Source organism: Myotis lucifugus, unplaced genomic scaffold (assembly GCF_000147115.1).
Source record: "Myotis lucifugus unplaced genomic scaffold, Myoluc2.0 scaffold_332, whole genome shotgun sequence".
NCBI lineage: Eukaryota > Metazoa > Chordata > Mammalia > Chiroptera > Vespertilionidae > Myotis > Myotis lucifugus.
Window position 1 is genome coordinate 950,344 of NW_005871380.1, and position 19,264 is coordinate 969,607.

The following is a 19,264-nucleotide window of genomic DNA, read 5'->3' on the forward strand; positions in this document are numbered from 1 at the left end:
GGGACGTCCTGGAGAGAGGGGGCAGGGACTGGGGAGTAGCTGGCTGCTGTCTGACCAGGAGGAAGAAGGGTGCATTCTGGGAGAGGATGAGGTAATGGGTTTCCCACAGACGTGTTCCAGAGAAAGATGGGAGGTGGGAGTGAGGTGGGTAAAAAGAGGGCACCAAGGCAAGGGGACGTGGAGGATCAGTGACAGTGGTCACCTCAGTCAGTGACAATGTCACCAGCAGCCATCGTAGAATTGGGACTTATCCTACAGCTGGGGCCTGGTGTGGGGAGATGAGTGTCCTCCACCTGGGGGTCTAGACACAGTCCTGAAGCTGTGTCTCTGGGGGCTACAGCAGATTCCTGGGTTAGGATTGGGCATTTCCCTGGCCTCTCCCCATGGCTGGGTGGGAGAACTGGGCCTCTTGTGAGGAAATTAAACTTGACTCAGGCTTGAGAGGAAGGTTCCTGCATAACATACTAGGAGAGGGTCCACACCACTTGCAGTGCATTTTGCTCCAGGCCTGTCCCCACCCCCTGGTTGTCCAAGGTGGACGGCTTCAGGAATATCTCCTGACTCCTTATCTCCCTCCACCTTCTCCTGCACAGAAACCTTTCCAGCTGTGCCATGGTCCCTGCCGCCCCTACTGTAATGCCCTGCAAGCTAAGTTACACTCAGCCATCCAGATGTGCATTCCCCTCCTACACACAGGTTGTTTTCCCTTCCCTGTCCTGCTGCTACATTCCCCACCTGCCCCATCACTGGCACTCTGAGCATCTCCTTAGCAGGCAGTGAACATGCCCTGTAATTGCTGTGTCTTTCCTATCCTCAGACCTCGCACACCTGAGGGCTAGAGTGAGGTGCTGTCACCTTTGCATGCCTGTCCCCTGATGCCAAGTTGGTGTCAAGGGACTCAGTCATTCTGCTCTGTCCTGGCTTGCTCTGCCTCTACAAGCTCCACCTCACTGGGGATTGATGGTTTCTAAAATAGAGGGACTACCCTCTGGCCAGCATGGCTCAGTGGTTGAGCATCGACCTATGAACCAAGAGGTCACAGTTCGATTCCCGGTCAGGGCACATGCCCAGTTTGTGGGCTTAATCCACAGTGGGGGGCATGCAGGAGGCAGCCGATAGATGATTCTCTCTCATCATTGATGTTTCTATCTCTCTCTTCCTCTCCCTTCCTCCCTGAAATTTTTTTTTTTTTTAAGATAGATGGACTACCCAGAGAACAAATGTTCCGAATCCTGCTCTGGGGATACAGAGAAGTGTGCATTTTTCACATGGAACTCTTCAGGCCAGAACAGAGCACCTTATTGCCCCTCCTTTCTCTCCTTGCCCAGTCATCTGTCAGGCTGGAGCTGCAGCCTCCTTCCTCTTAGTTCTTTGTTTTCTGGTTCCACTCTTGGGAAACGGATATAAGATTGCTCAGACTTAGAGAGGAAGAACTGAGACACAGCAGCTGACACCCACAGAGCGTCCACCTTGTCCTGTGGTACAGTGACTAAGGCCCAAACAGGCCGAGCCCTGGGTCCTTCAACTGTGAGCTGTTCTGGCAGCCAAGGTGAGGTGGTGATTAGGCCGGGGCTGGGTAGGGGGCAGTAGGAGTGGGTAGGAGTCCTGGGAGTGCCAACCTCACTCTGCACAAGGGTGCCTCTTGCCCAGTGGCACCACATTTGGCACTTTGGAAGAGTCCTGGTGTGTGTGGGGGGGCTGTCTTTGAGGTCAACTGGGTGAGAAGTTCACGAGCCAGCGTGGGCCTCTGGGCTGAGGGCTGGGTGTCTGGGCAGGACCTTGGCACAGCAGCCCAGGGTTCTGCCTCCAAACTGAGCTGCTCTGGCATTTGCTTGAGAGGTACTTTCAACTTCAAAATGGAGTGCTACCTCTGTCCCACCAAAACCCTACCCCTGGGCCAAAATTCTCTGTTCAGTGCTTGGGTGCTGCCCCCCACCATTGGTCACCTCATCTGGTAGAATCCAACCCCTGGGCAGTCTCTTGGGTCCACCCCATCTTCTCCATTTTCCCCGGCCAGGCTTGACTCAGCCTTCCTCATGCATCCTCTTCTGGCCTCTGGCCTCCTTCCTCCTGAACCACCAGGGGGATTTTTCTAAAATGCACTGTTGCTTAGGCTCTCCTCCAGCTCCTTAATGTGGAGGATGACATCCAATATTCTAGTGCAGCTGGCTCGAAAGACCACCAGCCCCCCTCTTATCCCATCTTCAGCCACTGCCTGCCTTAGGCTCCCCAACTTGCTGTGCCCTCCCTCATGCACCCATTCTCTACCTTCGCATTGAATGGTATACTCCCCATCTTTATGGTACACTAGGGATACCATTGCTCCTTCTTCAGTGCTCATGTGGAGTCAGTGTCCTGCCTTGGTGGTCTTCCAGGGCCCTGCCTGGCCTCACAGCACTTCCTGCTTGGGCTGTGATCATTACTCTCCTGGAGAGCCATCTTTTACTCTCTTGTCCCCAGTGTCCTGCTCAGGACCCAGCACAGAAAAGGCAACTCAATATGTTTGTCAAATCAATAAAAATTTGGGACAAGGAGAGTCATGATGGGGTACTGGGCCCCCCAGGAAAGGTGGTGTGAATGGAAGGTGTAGTGCCCATGTTGGTTGGTGGTTAAGATGGAACGCCCAGGCTTAATGTGAGGGTCTCTGTTTGTCACATGAAAGTAAATTTGTTTTCAAATCCAATTGTTTGGGAAAATCATGTTCCCCACTTAAGAGTTGATAAACATAGAGGTCTTATGACTCATCAGACCTGGACAGCAGGAGGAATTGAGAAGCCAGCCCTGAGCTTGCTGAAGAGGGAGCATGGATGGGGCTGACTGTCCCACATGGGAGAGGGGTCTTAGGCACTGTGGGTTTACTGTGAGTGTTCTGGAGACTGACACATCAGGGATAGTTCTCTCTGTACTTGGGGACCCCACAGGTACCTCTATATCCCAGTTTCCTCCTCTATAAGGTGGAGCAAATCCCCATGCCGTGGGGTTGTCCTTAGAATTAGAGATAGAAATGCAAAGCTAAATCGCCTGACAACCAGCAGCTGTGGGATTTGTGTTCGGCCGTCCCTGAAGATAGGGTGGGAGAGGTCCAGCTAAACCCCCACTGCTTGGTCCTGATGTCTCCCCCCCACTGTCCACAATAAGGTCTTGCCCTTCCTTCTGTGTCCACTTTTCCTCCTGCCCTGGTCCTGATCAGAAATCTTGGAGGGCTGCATGCATAGCAAGCAGGTTCAGGGAGGCCTGGCTCCTCCCACCCCAGATGGCCCCTTACCTCCTTCTGTGAGCACAGACTGGGGAGTTCTCTGTTGGGGCTGTGGGCCTGCAACCGCTGAAGGGAGCCCCTAATACATCGTGTCTCATCAGAGTCTGATGTGAACTTGCCCTTGGCAGACCCAGGACAGTGTACTTTGGACAGAGGTGGTCATCATGACAGGATGGGGAGCTGGACAGAGGTGTCCCCGACATAGCAAGATAATATTTTGGGGAAATAGAGGTCACTCATTTCCATGTATGTTTTTGTTTTTTCTTTTTAAGAAATATTTGCTTTCCATCAGGTAGCCTGAATTCTCAAAAACAGACACAGTGATTGTGAGGAAAAGGGGTGTGAGGGTCACTGGAAGGGACTTTCTGGGTGGGAAGCAGCAGCACAGCACAGAAGGGGAAGAAGGTCTGTCAGAGTAGCCACAGTGAGAGACTTGTGTGGGTCTGTGGGAGAGCCTCAGTGGGGGCCTCCCGTGGCTGCACCTCTCTCGTGGGAGGGGGTACTCCGGCCCCTCCGCAGGACTGGTCAAGCATTGACCCACCCTGTCACTCTCCAGATACCTCAGAGCCAGTGCCAGGTCAGGGGACCCCAAGGAGCACTAACTGAGATGCCCTTGGGACATCTGAGTTGCCCTGGCATGTCAGGCTAGGCTGAGTGCTTTCTATAAACAGTCTCAGTTAATCCTGGCAATTGGCTTTTAAACGTATCCATCGAATCACATTCCTTCGCTGCTTCCCACTCTGAGTCCCTCTATGCTGATAATAAAATTCAAATCTCTCCCTGTGCATGATCCATGCTGTGGGTATCTCTGCTGCTCGTGTTCTTGCTCGCTGTGCTCTGCCATACTGGTGCCCTTATTTCCCCAGAGCACACTAGGCCTGTTCCTGCCTCAGGGCCTTTGCACTTGCTCTTCTCATTGTCCAGAGTGACTTTTTCTCAGCTCTTCTGGCTGCTTCCTTCTCACACTTAAGCTCAGGTTGGGAGAGGTTTGCCCTAACGACCCTAGCTAAAGTAGCCGCCACCCTGCAGACAGGCTATGTGGTTGGTGTCCCCATTATCTGAAATGATCATTGTCTGCAGTTCTTGGAGTCTAACGGGATGAGTTGAATTTTTCCTCTTTTCCCAGAATTGCAGGCTAGGCCTAAAGCTGAGGATAAAAGACACAAAATACAGGTGACCTTTGGACAATATGGGGATTAGGGGACCCTCTTGAAGAGAGATCAGGGGACCCGTCGTGCAGTTGAAAATTCATATATAACTTTTGACTCCCCAAAAACTACTAATAGCCTACTGATGACTAAAAGCCTTACCAATAACATAATTGATTGACATTATGTTATATAACATTGTATGTTATATATATTTATATACTGTATTCTTACAATTAAGTAAGCTAGAGAAAAGAAAATAGTATTAAGAAAATACATTTACATATGTAATACCCTTTGTAATACTTTAAGCAATAAAAAAAAAATTAAAAAAAAAAAGAAAAGGTTTGGTTCAGTGGATAGAGCATCGGCTGGTGGACTGAAGGGTTGGTCCCAGGTTTGATTCATGTCAAGGGCACACTCGGTCCCCATTAGAGGGCAACTGATTCGATAGTTCTCTCTCATAATTGATGTTTCATTCTCTCCCTCTCTCTCATAATTGATGTTTCATTCTCTCCCTCTCCCTTCCACTCTGAAATCAATAAAAATAAATAAATTTGGGATAAAATACATTTACAGTACTGAAAAGAAAAAATCCTTGTATAAGTGGACCTGTGCAGTTCAAACCTATGTTGTTCAAGGGTCAGCGGTACTTCCCTACATTCCAGGCAGCTGGGGCCAGCCCCCTACCACTTCAGAGAACTAGCCCTTCCCCCACCCCCATTCCTGTGCAGTGAACTTGGGGGGTGGCCTTTAGGTGAGTGCAGTGTTTATGGTGAGAAACCATTCCCTCCCTTCCTCCCACTCTGAGTCTGAGGGAAAGTGCAGCTGCTGGCCGGGCCCTGCTGGCTGCCTGCCCTGGACTGCCTGGGCAGGGGTGAGTGGAAATGAGAGAGAGTGGGATGTCACCCACACCCCAGCCAGTGAGCCCCAAGTAAGAGCTGAGCCCTTAGGTGTTGCATGGGACTAATGATGGTGAGGCGGATTGTGTTGGCAGCTCTGTTTTATAGACAGGCACCTGCCTTTCAGGAAAGAGCCATGGCTTGTTTGAGGTTCAGGCAAACAAGTGGCAGAGCAGGACTTTGAAGCCAGACTTGTCTGACTTGAAACTGGATCATTTCCAACTTTTGCTCCTGCCTCCCTTCTCTCCCTTGACCTTTGTCAGGAGCTGGGGGACTGTGGAGAACAGGTGAAGCCATGTTTCGTGTTGGGGAGGTGTAGACAGTGTTGTGTGATGGCTGCATGCTGCAGGTGGAATAACAGGGAGAGAGCATCACTTCAACCCTAAAACTTACGTAAACTCCCGAGTGTGAGTATCTAACGGAATGGTTTTGTTTTTTATCTGTTTCCCGCCTCCTGAGTTCTCCGTCTCAGTAGCCAGTCTTTAAAATCTAACTCAGCTGTGAATGTGTGTAAATATAAGAAAAGGCTTTGTAGGATATAATACGTGAGCAATGAATGATTATCTTAGGTGGAAGAGGGAGTAAGAATGAAGGGAAAACATAAACAGGATTTTACATTTTTACTCTGTAATTGTGTATTCTTTGACTTGTTTATGATTATGCATTTGTGTAAAGAGAAACCTAAGGAAACCATCCTGGACCTGGTTTTATAGATGCCTAAAAAGGTGACTGCAAGCCTGTTTGCCCGGCCCCAGAAACAGCATGCCCTCTTTTTGGATGGCGGCTTGGGGCGGAGGCCTACGGGGGTCCTGGGAGCTCCTTCAGGGTCTCCTGGGTGTGGCCTTTCCTCAGAGTCCCTCTGAATCCAGTGTGTCTCTGGGCAACTTGCAGCAACAAACAAAACTGTGGGCCCTGTCTGAAGGAACTTTGCAAGGTGCGATAATCACTTTTGGAGTTTCCAGTTTAATATTCAACCTGAATCTGAGGCCAGTTGAGTGAGGGTTGGTGCTGTCCTGCCCTGCTCTTGTTCTGTTTATAAACATGTTTATTGCCCCGATAAGGAGCTGGTTCTTTTCACACAAACAGGATGGGCCTGGGGTCCCTCCAAAGGTTAGTGGGCTCAGAGCCTAGAATGAAGGATTTAAAAGCTATAGGTAATTTGCACATGGAAGATTGTGGAGTGCAGCCTGGGCATGGGCGTGGGTGTGTGAGTGGGCCTGTTTTCCTGGTCTTCAGAACCTGGGAAGAAGGAAATCCTCACTGCCTTTTCTCCCAGAACAGAGCAAACAAATCAATCCCAATTTGGGTTTCTTTTCTTCTGAGGAAGAAGGTCCCAGCACTGGCAGCAGGCCTGGTTCTACTGTGGGTGAAGCTTTTCCAGTGAGATATATTAAATGGATGTTGTCAGAAAAACTTATTTTAATTAATGTTTTCTTTTTTTAAAATATATTTTATTGATTTTTTTACAGAGAGGAAGGGAGAAGGATAGAGAGTTAGAAACATCGATGAGAGAGAAACATCGATCAGCTGCCTCCTGCACACTCCCCACTGGGTATGTGCCCGCAACCAAGGTACATGCCCTTGACCAGAATCGAACCTGGGACCCTTGAGTACGTAGGCTGACACTCTATCCACTGAACCAAACCAGTCAGGGCTAATTAATGTTTTCTATGGGAAAGCACAGTATCAATGGATATACTGTATATCCAAAGGAATTGAAAACAGGGACTTGAACAGATACTTATACACCCATGTTCACAACAGCATTATTTATATTGCCAAAATGTAAAAAGGACCCAAATGTCTAGCAGCAGATGAATGGATAAGCAAATTGTGCTCTATTCACATAATGGAATGTTTTTTAGCCATAAAAAGGAATGAAAATCTGATAAATGGGGGCAGGGACAGGGATGAACCGGTAGAGCACAGAGAACTTGGGGGGCAGTGAAAATACTCCATGTGATACAGTAATGAGAATACTAGTATATGTCATTTTACATGTGTCCAAACATATAGAATGTATAACACCAGGAGTGAGCCTTTATTAATCTGTAGATTTGGGGTGATTATGATGTGTCAATGTAGGTTCATCAGTTATAACAAATGTACTACTCATGGTGGGGGATTTTTGTTGTTGTTAATCCTGACCTGAGTATATTTTTTCATTACTTTTTAGAGTAGATGGGAAGAGGAGAGAAAGAGACAGAGAAATATTGATGTGAGAGAGACACATAGATTGGTTGTCTCCCGCACACACTCTGACCAGGGCTGGGGATCGAGCCTGCACCAAAGTACCTGCCTTTGACCAGAATCAAACCCAGGCCCTTCAGTTCATGGGCTAACATTCCATTCCCTGAGCCAAATGGGCCTGGGCATGGAGGGGGGTATTGATAATGGAGGAGGCTAGACATGTGTGGGGGAAGGAGGTATATGGGAAGTCTCTGTATCTTCCTCTCAATTTTGCTGTGACCCTAAAACTGCTTTAAAAAACAAAGTGTTGCCCTAGCCAGTTTTGCTCAGTGGATAGAGCCTGTGGACTGAAGGGTCCTGGGTTCGATTCTGGTCAAGGGTACATGCCCGGGTTGTGGGCTCGATCCCCAGTAGAGGGTGTGCAGGAGGCAGCCAATCAATGAGTCTCTCTCACCATAGATGTTTCTAGCTCTCTCTCCCTCTCCCTTCCTCTCTGAAATCAATAAAAATATATTGAAAAAAATTTTTGAAGCATGCTATAAATATAGATGAACTTTAAGGACATTATGATCAGTGAAATAAGCCAGACACAAAGGACAAATATTGTATGATTCCACTAATATGAGGTATTTAGAATAGTCAGATTCTTAGAGACAGAGGTTACAATGGTTGTTGCCAGGTGAAGGGGGAACTAGGAGTTAGCATTTAGTGGGCACAGAGTTTCAGTTTGGGAAGATGAAAAAGTTCTGGAGATGGATGGTGGTGATGTTGCACAAACAACAGTGTGAATGTACTTAATGCTACTGAACTATACACTTGTAAATGGTAAATTTTTTATGTATATTTTACTACAAAAAAAGTATCAAGGTGCTTTCTTAAGATACCTTCTCACAATACAGGTGTTAAACTATAATTCTTTACTTTCCACTCAATGTTCTTAAGATATTTTTTGCTTTTTATATTTTCAGATGAATGTTCTAGATTCAAGAGAAACTGAATTTACCAAAACTCACTGAAGCAAACCCTCCAGACATCTCCAGACACTTCCAGCATCACAGGCAGAAAGGTTAGTTTGAGGTACATAGGCAGACTATTGTAAAGGCCAAGGACAGTAGCCTTTAGCAAAAACTGTTAAATTGTGGTATCCTCAACATAGATTTCTGTCTTGTTCACCTGCAGTGACCTATCAGCCAGAGTCTCACATAGCACATTTCACCCATTTTTAAATGTCTGCCTGAATTTCAATAGTTGCCTCAAATGAAGAGATAGTGTCAAATCCCCCAATACTTCTGGTTCATTTGGATATAAAAATGTCTAATTTTGCCTTGGCCGGTGTGACTCAGTTGGAGCATTGGCCCACACACTGAGGGGTCTCGGGTTCAATTCCCAGTCAAGGTCATGTACCTGAGTTGCAGGTTTGATCCCCAGCCCTAGTCGGGAGGCAACCAATCAATTTGTCTTTCTCACATAGATGCTTTCCTTCCCCCTCTCTTCCCCCACTCCTCCCGCTTCCCTTCCCCTCTCTAAAAATCAATGGAAAAAATATCCTTGGGACCTAGCTGGTTTGGCTCAGTGGATAGTGCAGACTGAAGGGTCCCGGGTTCAATTCCAGTTGAGGATACATGCCCAGGTTTCAGGCTCGATCCCCAGTAGGGGGCATGCAGGAGGCAGTTGATCATTGATTCTCTCTCATCATTGATGTTTCTATCTCACCCTCTCCCTTCCGCTCTGAAGTCAATAGAAAATACAAAAATAAAAAAATAGTGATATTAAAAATATATATATCCTTGGGTTTGGATTAACAATCAATCAAAAAGTCTAATTTTGAAGCTGTAACAGCTTTATTTATTTCTCAGCCCTCATGTCTACTCCTCACTAGTATTTCTTCTCTAGTCTGCCTAAAGCCTAGCTAGCATGTTTAGAAGGTTAAGAGCTGGCCTCTGAATTCTAGCCCAGGGACAGTGGGGCAGAGTAGGGTGTGTCTTCCTCATGATACACAGCTGGCTAAAGGCCTGAAACCTTGGAGAACTGAAACAAAGCATATCTTGACTTAAATAGGTCCCCTTAACCAGTGGATCCTTTCATAAGGCCCACAGGCCACAGGATGGTAGTGTGTGGGAGCCTGATAGGCCTTCCATCCCTAACTGAGAGTTGTTGTCAGGCTCTCTTTTGAAGCCCTTCCAGGAACTTGTTTCTAGCTTCTTGATATTCATAATCTGTGTGACCTATTACAGTAACTTGATAAGCTCCATGAAAAGAAGTTACACTCCAGAGTTCATAGTGACCTCTCAGAATATCCATCTATCTTAAATGGAGCCCTTATAATACTTTATATAAAGAGTCAAACAAAAACATATTCTCTAAAATGAGAACCTTTATACACATGTATTAAGCATGGTTTTTAATCCTACAGGGCATGGGGTGGCAAACAGGTTAGCAGAAAAGCCTCCAGAGGTGGCTGGAAGATTTAGCTGCTCTGCCCCTTCCTGGCAGCCCAGGGCCCTCCTCCCGGGTACAGCCTGCACTATGGACTCCCAGGGGTACAACTGCTTTGTGGACAGAGACAAGATGGACACTGCCATCCAGGACCTGGGACCCAAGGAACTGAGCTGCACCGAGCTGCAAGAACTGAAGCAGCTGGCCCGCCAGGGTTACTGGGCCCACAGCCATGCTCTGCGGGGGAAGGTGTACCAGCGCCTGATCCGGGACATTCCCTGCCGCACAGTCACTCCCGATGCCAGCGTGTACAGTGACATTGTGGGCAAGATCGTGGGCAAGCACAGCAGCAGCACCCTGCCCTTGCCTGAGTTTGTGGACAACACGCAGGTGCCCAGCTACTGCCTGAACACACGGGGTGAGGGTGCTGTTCGGAAGATTCTGCTGTGCATTGCCAACCAGTTCCCTGACATCTCCTTCTGCCCCGCCTTGCCTGCGGTCGTAGCCCTGCTCCTGCACTACAGCATTGATGAAGCTGAGTGCTTCGAGAAGGCCTGCCGCATCTTGGCCTGCAATGACCCCAGCAAGAAGCTGATCGATCAGAGCTTTCTGGCCTTTGAGTCTTCCTGCATGACATTTGGGGACCTGGTGAACAAGTACTGTCAGGCAGCCCACAAGCTGATGGTGGCCGTGTCGGAGGACGTCCTGCAGGTCTATGCGGACTGGCAGCGCTGGCTGTTTGGGGAGCTTCCCCTCAGCTACTTCGCTCGTGTCTTTGATGTTTTTCTGGTGGAAGGTTACAAGGTGCTGTACCGCGTGGCATTGGCAATCCTCAAGTTCTTTCACAAGGTGAGAGCTGGACAGCCGCTTGAGTCAGATAACGTGAAGCAGGACATCCGCACCTTCGTCAAGGACATCGCCAAGACCGTGTCTCCTGAGAAGCTGCTGGAGAAAGCATTCGCCATCCGCCTCTTCTCTCGGAAGGAGATTCAGCTTCTGCAGATGGCCAATGAGAAAGCTCTGAAGCAGAGGGGTATCACCGTCAAGCAGAAGAGGTAGGCTGGCCTCTGGGCAGGCTGCTAGGGGCCACTTAGGGTGGGGCTTTGGTGGAATACATCCTGGGGACTTAGGCATGAGCTTGTCCTGCCAGCCTCTTGGTCTGCCTACTGCCAGACAGCCTCCTGTACATGGATAGGAAATTACAGGAAAAGAGAGAGGACTTTCCTGGTTACAGCCATAGGCTGCTGAGGCAGCTGTGGGAATGAAAGACACGTTACTGTCCTCAGGCCTGAGGCCTAAGGCGGAGATGAAAGCTGGGTGTTGACCATGTGGTCAGAAGACCAAAGAGTGGGCCAGACTGGCTGCCTCTGGTCATTTCTTTTCTTTTTTCTTTTTTTTTTTTTTTTTTGTGGGGGGGCCCCTCTTCTACCCCTCCAGCTCTGGGCTCACTTGCTGCTGGACATGCCCCCTGCCCTGAACTCAGACCCGTGGGGAGCAGGGATGGGAAAGGCCCACGGTGTCTTGATACTGTCTTGGTGGCAGATGACATGACTGTAGGTGTGAAGGCCTTTCTTCCAGGCCAAAGGCAGACATGTCCTAGACATCAGTACTTACTACTAACCTCTCCTTGTCTGTTTTATTTTTCTTCTTCTTCTCCATGTCCGTTGCTTCCTCCTGTTTTTCAGTGTTTCACTTTCTAAAAGGTAGGTCTGGAAACCACATCTCCATGCCTGGATTCTCTCTGTCTTCTGGCCTGGCTATCCCGGGGTCTGGCTACTTGTGCTGGCTCTCAGGGCTTGCTTCTGCAGTGCTGCCTTGGAGCCTGGCTGATGTTCAGGAACCATCTGTTTGTTCTTCTGTCTGTCTGTCTGTTTGCTTAGTTTCCTCAGCTGTGCTCTCTGTTTGTGCTTGGCTGGCCTTGAGCATTGTCTTGCCAGAGCTGACTCACTTTCTGTCCCCATTTCTTAGAGAAAAGGTGCTTTTGTCCTTGTCTGGGCTTGGGCTCTCCCCTCTTAGTAAGGAGGGGATGGGAGTGGGGCTCCAGGGGACAGCTCCACCCTGTTTCTTCCTGAGGGTACCTTGGACCAGGCTTTAACCTGGCTGAACAGGTGAGAAGTTCCCTCCAGGCTTAGCTTTCAAGAGATCCAATGCACACCCCCAGGGTAGGGGGTATGGTCAGGCCTGGGGTTGCAGGTGTGCGCTGAGTCTCTCCTGGCTCTCCCCAGGCAGTTTGTGCATCTGGCTGTTCATGCGGAGAACTTTCACTCGGAGATTGTCAGTGTGAAGGAGATGAGAGATATCTGGTCCTGGATCCCTGAGCGATTCGCCCTCTGTCAGCCCCTCCTGCTCTTCTCCTCACTGCAGCATGGGTACAGCTTGACTAGGTAATGCTGGGAGACTGGGGAGGCTAGGCCTGCCCTCCGAGGCCCCGAGGCATGGACTCTAAGAGTCAGGTGGTGCTGGAGGGGCAGAGGGAGTGGTGAAGTTGTCCAGCTTCTGGTTCTATCTGTGCTTCCAGGAAGTCACGCTGAAAATGGGCCTGTGAACCTTGGCACCTGGGTGAGGCCCTGCCTCTTCTTGGGGCCCTAGAATTGGGAAGCCCTTTTCTGGGCTTCTCTCATTCCCAAGCCACCCAAATTCAGGGGTCGGTCATTACCATACACGCCACAGCTCCATGTCCTCATGTAGGCATGGTGATGACATGGGAACTTACAGAGCTATAAGAGAGGACTACTCAAGGCAACAGGCTGTGTGGTTCAGTACTCCCCACCCCCACTCTGTCAGTCCACAAGCCAGGAACAGGTTGGCCCTATGGAGCTGGGGCTGTGCTGGACTCCCCAGGGCACACTGCCTCGCTGGCAGCTCTGTCAGGTTCAGCACCCCCTTGAGCCTCAGACACTCTGGCTTGGGTCACAGGTGACCCAGCAGAGGCAACACAGGCAGAGTTGGCCCAGCCCACGTGGCGGGGACTGTCTGTAGCCCCATGAGCATTATGGCACAGCCAGAGCTACATTCGCCCAGCCCCAACCTCTGTGTGACTGAGGGACAGCTAAATGGAGCTGCCAGGGCTGCCAGCCAAGCACTGGGCACCTGGAGCCACCACAGTGGCAACCTCAGGCTTCCTCACATGCTTCCCAGTGCCAACAGCTCCCACATGCTTGGACTCTGAGCTTTCCTAGAGCAGGGACCTGTTCCTCTTGTTTTTGCTTCTCTGAAGCACCTGGCACACAGCTCTGCCTGCTGGGAGCGATTTGCCATGCTTCACACCAGGGCAGACAGTCCTGGGGCAGCTGACTGCTCACCCTGCAGACCCTGGGGGAGCTCCCCTTGGCTTAGAAGAGTGCCCAGTCCAGAGTGTTGCTAGGTCCTTGGCCACAGTGCCTGGTCCCCAGGAGATAAGGAAATGCAGTCCTGGGCCCGTCTGCCCCTAGCAGTCCAGGTTTCCCAGGCGCTGTGAGTGCTGTCAGCAAAACTGGCTAGAGGTGGTGTGGGAAGGAGTTCAGGAGAACTGCTTCCCATCAGGACTGGCACGTGTGGTCTCTTCCCCCAGGTTCTATTTCCAGTGTGAAGGACACGAGCCCACCCTCCTGCTCATTAAGACCACACAAAAGGAGGTGAGCAGGGACCAGAGGGAGCCTGGGGTTCTGGCCTCTGAGTTTTGGGTACTCTGCTGCTCCTGTGCCCCTGCAGCCTCCACCCAGCATTCCCGCACTTAGGGGCACAGAGCAGAGCCACCCTCCACAATGAAGTGAATCTAGCCTCCCTATTGACCCCAAGTGCCCAGGGCCTCCTTGTTTCCCCTGAGGGCCCAGGCCCTGCTGGCACAGCCTGGCTGCTTAGGAGGACCATTGCAGAAATGCTCAGTAAGCGAGGTCCAGCCCCCTCCCACCACAGTGAGCCAGCACCAGGTGTGTCAGCAGCCTTCACCTGCCTTCACCCCCTAACAGGTCGTTCTCAGGGCCCTTTCTGCTACAGTGTCTGTCCCCTGGAAAGTCACCAAGACTAGGGAGGTCAGCGCTCATGTGCCCCCATCCTGGGGGTGTCTGCCAGTGGTAGAGGCTTTTTTTTTTTTAAACATTTCACTTGAGTTTCTTCTTTTTTTTAATATATATTTTTATTGATTTCAGAGAAGAAGAGAGAGGGAGAGAGAGATAGAAACATTAATGATGACAGAGAATCATTGATTGACTGCCTCCTGCACACCCCCTACTGGGGATTGAGCCCGCAACCCAGGCATGTGCCCTTGACCGGAATTGAACCTGGGACCCTTTGGTCCGCAGGCTGACGCTCTATCCACTGAGCCAAACCGGCTAGGGTGGTAGAAGCTTCTGGTTCAAGTGGCTCCCAAACCTGCACCCATGGGAGTTTTAGGTTCCTCATCCCATTCCAGACTCTGTCTGGGTTTCCAGGAGGAACCTGGGCATCTGTATCATAGCAGGTGACTGATTGTCAGACACTTGGGGAAAACCCTGACTTTAATGGTGAAATCAAGCGCTTTGCTGGCTGACAGGGGGTTGGAGAATGTTGTTGAGCAGGCGTACCTCCTGGAAGCTCTCATCTGAGGGGCCTCCTTGGGGCTGATGCCCAACAACAGAATGTGGACATGGGGCTATTCCCATGCTTGAGGGCCAAGGAGGGAAGCAAAATGAAAATATCCCAAACGAGCTGATGGCAGCCACCCCTCCACTCCCACCCTCACTGCTAACCCCACGCCCTCCAAACTCTGACTTCCCACACCTCTCTTCACCTGCTTCGGCTCTTGCCCTCAAGTGGGAGTGAGGGTTCAGTGACAAAGCTGTGATGGTACCTTGGCCCCGAGCAGGCCTTAAGCAAAGGGATGCTCTTGCAGGCCAGCACGGTACAGCCTTACCTTGGCCTTTCTCCCCAGGTGTGTGGAGCTTACCTGTCAACAGACTGGAGCGAGAGAAATAAGTTTGGAGGCAAACTGGGCTTCTTTGGGACCGGAGAATGCTTTGTGTTTAGGGTAAGTGGGTTTCCCTGCAGGTGCTCTAAGATCAACAGGCCCAGCACCCCTATCAACCCTGCTCACGTGGCCCTGTTTACTTTTGTTATAGCCGTTACCCTGCAGGAGAACCTCCCGTGTTCTTCTGGTTTGTGATCATTAGACCGTGAGATCCATGAGAGCAGGCAGGCCCTTACCTGCCTTGTGTGGCACCGTCTCCTCAGCCCTGGCAGGAGGCCTCATACACAGAGCTCTTCAATGAAGATTTGTGGGAGGAAAGTGGCCAGAAGGGCCCTGCAGGGCATAGTGTGCCAGCTCCTCATACTGCCCTTTCATCTTCAGTTGCAGCCGGAGGTCCAGCGCTATGAGTGGGTGGTCATCAAACACCCAGAGCTGACTAAGCCAGTCTCCTTGGAGACCTCTGCCACTCCATCCCGGCACTACCACTCCATGTCCTTGTCGTCCACATCCACATCCTCAGACCCTGCTGACCGCCTCTCACCGTTCCTGGCCACTCGGCACTTCAATCTGCCCTCCAAGACTGAGTCCATGTTCATGGCTGGGGGCAGTGACTGCCTCATCATAGGTGGGTGTCTCACTTAGCCTTGGAGAAGGGTACAGGGTCATGGGTGGCCAAAGCCCCTGGGTCAGTCATTGCTGACTCAGATGCAGGTGCCTCACCTGAAGGACAGGCAGAGCCCCCGTGATGGCAGAGGAAGAAAGCAGGCATGAGGAGCGGGAGTAGGGGCAGGTATTCTGGGTAAACCAGCTGGGAAGTGGACTCTAGCCTAGAATTTGGACCCCGGCTGAGGGCTGGCAGGCTTTGGAGGGTTGAAGGTCGGCCCTGTGGTTTTAGGCCTCTAGCAAGGCTGGGGCAGGGACAAGTGGAGATGCTCAGGGGCAGGAGGAGAGCACCTCCAGGGCAGTACCAGACAGAGGGGCAGCCACTGACTGAGCATCCTGCAGGTGGAGGGGGCGGCCAGGCTCTCTACATCGATGGGGACCTGAATCGGGGCCGCACGGGCCACTGCGACACTTTCAACAACCAGCCCCTCTGCTCTGAGAACTTCCTCATCGCTGCTGTGGAGGCCTGGGGCTTCCAGGACCCCGACACCTGCTGACAGGCCTGTGCTGATGGTGACCGAGCTGCCACTGTGGGATGGGGGGCAGTGGGGTGGGGCGGGCTCTCTAGGGAAGAGGCAGTGAATGAAGATACCCTCACCACATGCACAGGCAGCATTGGGATACAGCTGGGGCCCTGATGCTGGGCGGGGCAGGGGCACCTGACTCTGCTAGGACCTGCTCAGACTTTCTACTGCCTCCACCTTGGTCTCAGGTCCTGGCTCTCCTCTGTGGGGCCACCCCCCACTTGCAGCCCCTGATCCTTAATCCCTTCATGGTGGAGACAGAACTAGAAAGGCAAAAGGAACTGGCTGCCAAGCGTGGGTCTGTGGCACCCCCTGCTGGTGCCTCTTTGCATGGCTTCTGTGCAAGGCTCTGCAGCCTCCTGCCTGCCCTGCTGCTCTGGCTCTCCAGAGGTGTGTTGGTCCTCAGAGGACACAGGTGCCTTGGGGACTTTCTTGGCAGGAGCATCTGCCTGGGGCTTCTAACCCAGTGTCCTCCTTCCCATGCTGGCCTCCTGGGGCTGCCTCTTGGACAGTTAGCCATAAGGTGAAAGAGGTTGGGGAACACAGGATCTATGCTGAGCTCTGGGCTCCTCCCAAGGGAGGGCTAAGGGCCAGTGGGATGAAGAACCAGAATGGACATCATATATTCTTGTGTTTCTGCAGAGTCTGAAGCTTCTTCTGGGCCTCACTATGTACTCACACTTGGAGAGGCCTCCCAAGATGGCTAGGGGAGGGCCCTCTGACCTCAAACCAGCCAGCTCCATTTCCAGGGGCTTGCCTGGAGAAGCCTGGACCCACGGAGCCTTCTCCAGTTCTCTTCCTCACAGTCAGAACCTCCTAAGCTCTCCTGCAGTCTCTGTGGTGGCCCCATATCTCTTCTATGTCGCTGCAGTGACCTGGTTCCCAGGATCCCATCCAGACTCCTCAGCATGTCGTGCTTGTCTCATCCAGTCCTCCCCACAAGTCCGTGTGCCAGGTCTGCACCCTCCCTAACTCCCTGCCCTCGTGGCACCTTCAATGCGAGCCCCTCTGCATGGCATGTGTGTTCCCTCTGCATCCCCCTCACAGCACTGTGATCGGCTACATAGTGTGACTTCCTTGTGCTGCCACCTTTCCTCTTCCACCCTGCCCTGCCTGGTTCTGCACTGGACTCATGCACAGTAGGTGCCAAGTGAAGCTTGACCAATGAACACTGCAAGGAGCAGCCCTCTTGCCCTATGACCTCCCTCAGCTGGTCCTGAGGGCCTGGGCACCCAGGAGGGAAGAGGGGAGAAGCAGACACCCAAGTGACTGTGCTGCAGCAGCCTGGGCTGCAGGTGCCAAGGATTACTGTCCTCCAGCCAGCCCCACCCCACCCCACCCCTCAGTGTTCCTACATACCACATCCCTGCCCGTCTGTACACTGTGCTTGCTCTTCTTGTGGTGTCCACCTACTCAAACTCCTCTGGCCAGACCACAGTGGGACTGAAGAAAGGACCAGGAACCCCGTGTGGCTTTGGACAAGCCAATGAACTTATTTGGAACTCAGTTTCCCCAACTGTAAAATGGGACCAATCCTGCTCTGCTGTCCCTCCAGGACTGTTGAAAGGCTGTGAGGGGAAAGGTGCTGGGAAGCAGTGTCACTGCTGACCCAACCACCCCAGATCACTGCAGCCCTCGCTACTCCCCCTTCCTCTGAGCCCCTACAGCCCTCGCTTGTATTTTGGTGTTATTAAACACGGTCTCATTACATAGTCCAAGTTTGGTCTCTTCAACCGGAGGAACCTCCAGGGGCTCTGCCCTCCAGGCTTATCACCAAATGGGACCCTGGAGGCTGCACCCCACTATGCTTGTCAGTGCTTTATCACCAGAATGTTGAAGGCCTTTTAAAAACATAGCTTTTCAGAAAAGTTTTTATTGTTGTTTTGTTTTGTTAATCCTCACTTGAGGATTTTTTTTTCTTTGATTTTTAGAGAGAGTGGAAGGGAAGGAGAGAGACAGAGAAAGATCGATGTGAGAGAGACACATCAATTGGTTGTCTCCCACATGCACCCCAATGAGGGCCGGGGATTGAGCCTACAACCGACCTACCTGCCCTTGACTGCAATAGAACCCAGGACCCTTCAGTCCACAGGCTGAGGCTCTACCCACTGAGCAACCGGCTAGGGCGCTAACGGTATTTTTTAGTACTATTTACATAGCTCCCTCCACAAACTTCCTGAACTTGGGGATTCTTTTTCTGGTAAGCCCGGAAGATTCTCTGTGGCTATCCTGAGAGCCCCTGTCAGGCCTTCCCAGACATCCAGCCCAGGGAGATCAATCGCTACTTAGTCATGATTTCTATATCATGACATTTGTGTGTGCACACAAAATAGTTTCTTTGAATTTCTTCTTCCTAATTTTTCTGCTAAACTAAAAGGTATGTTATTATTATCTTTATTTTTCTTATTATTGTCCTTATATGATATTAGGTGTTCCCAAATAGCACATAATTTATTTTGTTAATATTCTCTATTATTTCTTCTTGATTATTTATGATTAGTTTTTTATGTTAAAAATTAGCCAGTTTTTTGAAATTGCATAATGAATTCTTTGTTTTTCTGGAAATGTTTAAAAGTTTATTTTAAAAACAAAAATTCAATATAGTTTAAACCACTTCATTCAGTGATTTATTAAAATAGACTGTAGCCCTAACTTGTTTGGCTCAATGGGTAAGAGCATCAGCCTGAGGACTGAAGGGTCCCAGGTTCGATTCCAGCCAAGGGCACATGCCGGTTGCAGGCTCGATCCCCAGTAGGGGCGTGCAGGAGGCAGCCAGTCAATGATTCTCTCTCATTGTTGATGTTTCTATCTATCTATCCTTCTCCCTTCCTCTCTGAAATCAATAAAAATATTTTTTAAATAAAAATAAAATAAAATGGACTGTATACCTTTAGGGCTTCAGAAAATCAGTTTTTCAAAAATAATTTATTTTTATTTTTTGTTAATCCTCACTCGATATATTTTTCTCATTGATTTTTAGGGAGCGTGGAAGGGAGGAGAGAGACAGAAACATTGATGTGAGATAGACACAACGATTGGTTGCCTTCCACACGTGCCCCAACCAGGGCGGGATGGAGCCTGCAACCAAGGTACGTGCCCTTGACCAGAACTGAACTCACGACCCTTCAGGCCAAGGGCCGATGCTCTAACCATTGAGAAAGCAGCTAGGGCTCAAATATATTTTTTTAAAATATATTTTTATTGATTTCAGAGAGGAAGGG

The 19,264-nt window shown here is 50.5% G+C and overlaps 1 protein-coding gene across 4 annotated transcripts in view; it reads left to right on the top strand.

Moving 5' to 3' along the window:
- The window catches only part of TBC1D24 (TBC1 domain family member 24), a 25,117-nt gene extending 7,362 nt beyond the window's left edge, over window positions 1–17,755 (top strand). Inside the window, exons 1-10 of one of the 4 annotated variants that reach the window (XM_023764483.1) lie at window positions 1,446–1,549; window positions 8,465–8,562; window positions 9,910–10,987; window positions 11,618–11,635; window positions 12,158–12,316; window positions 13,483–13,546; window positions 14,821–14,916; window positions 15,238–15,481; window positions 15,862–16,032; window positions 16,686–17,755. In XM_023764483.1, coding sequence (XP_023620251.1) covers window positions 10,023–10,987; window positions 11,618–11,635; window positions 12,158–12,316; window positions 13,483–13,546; window positions 14,821–14,916; window positions 15,238–15,481; window positions 15,862–16,016 — 1,701 coding nt within the window. In that variant the 5' untranslated portion in view covers window positions 1,446–1,549; window positions 8,465–8,562; window positions 9,910–10,022 and the 3' untranslated portion in view covers window positions 16,017–16,032; window positions 16,686–17,755. Of the gene's footprint in view, window positions 1–1,445; window positions 1,550–8,464; window positions 8,563–9,909; window positions 10,988–11,617; window positions 11,636–12,157; window positions 12,317–13,482; window positions 13,547–14,820; window positions 14,917–15,237; window positions 15,482–15,861; window positions 16,033–16,685 lie in introns of those variants that run through there. The other 3 variants (XM_023764482.1, XM_023764484.1, XM_023764485.1) reach the window with 3 other exon arrangements.
- Window positions 17,756–19,264: the final 1,509 nt, after the last annotated feature.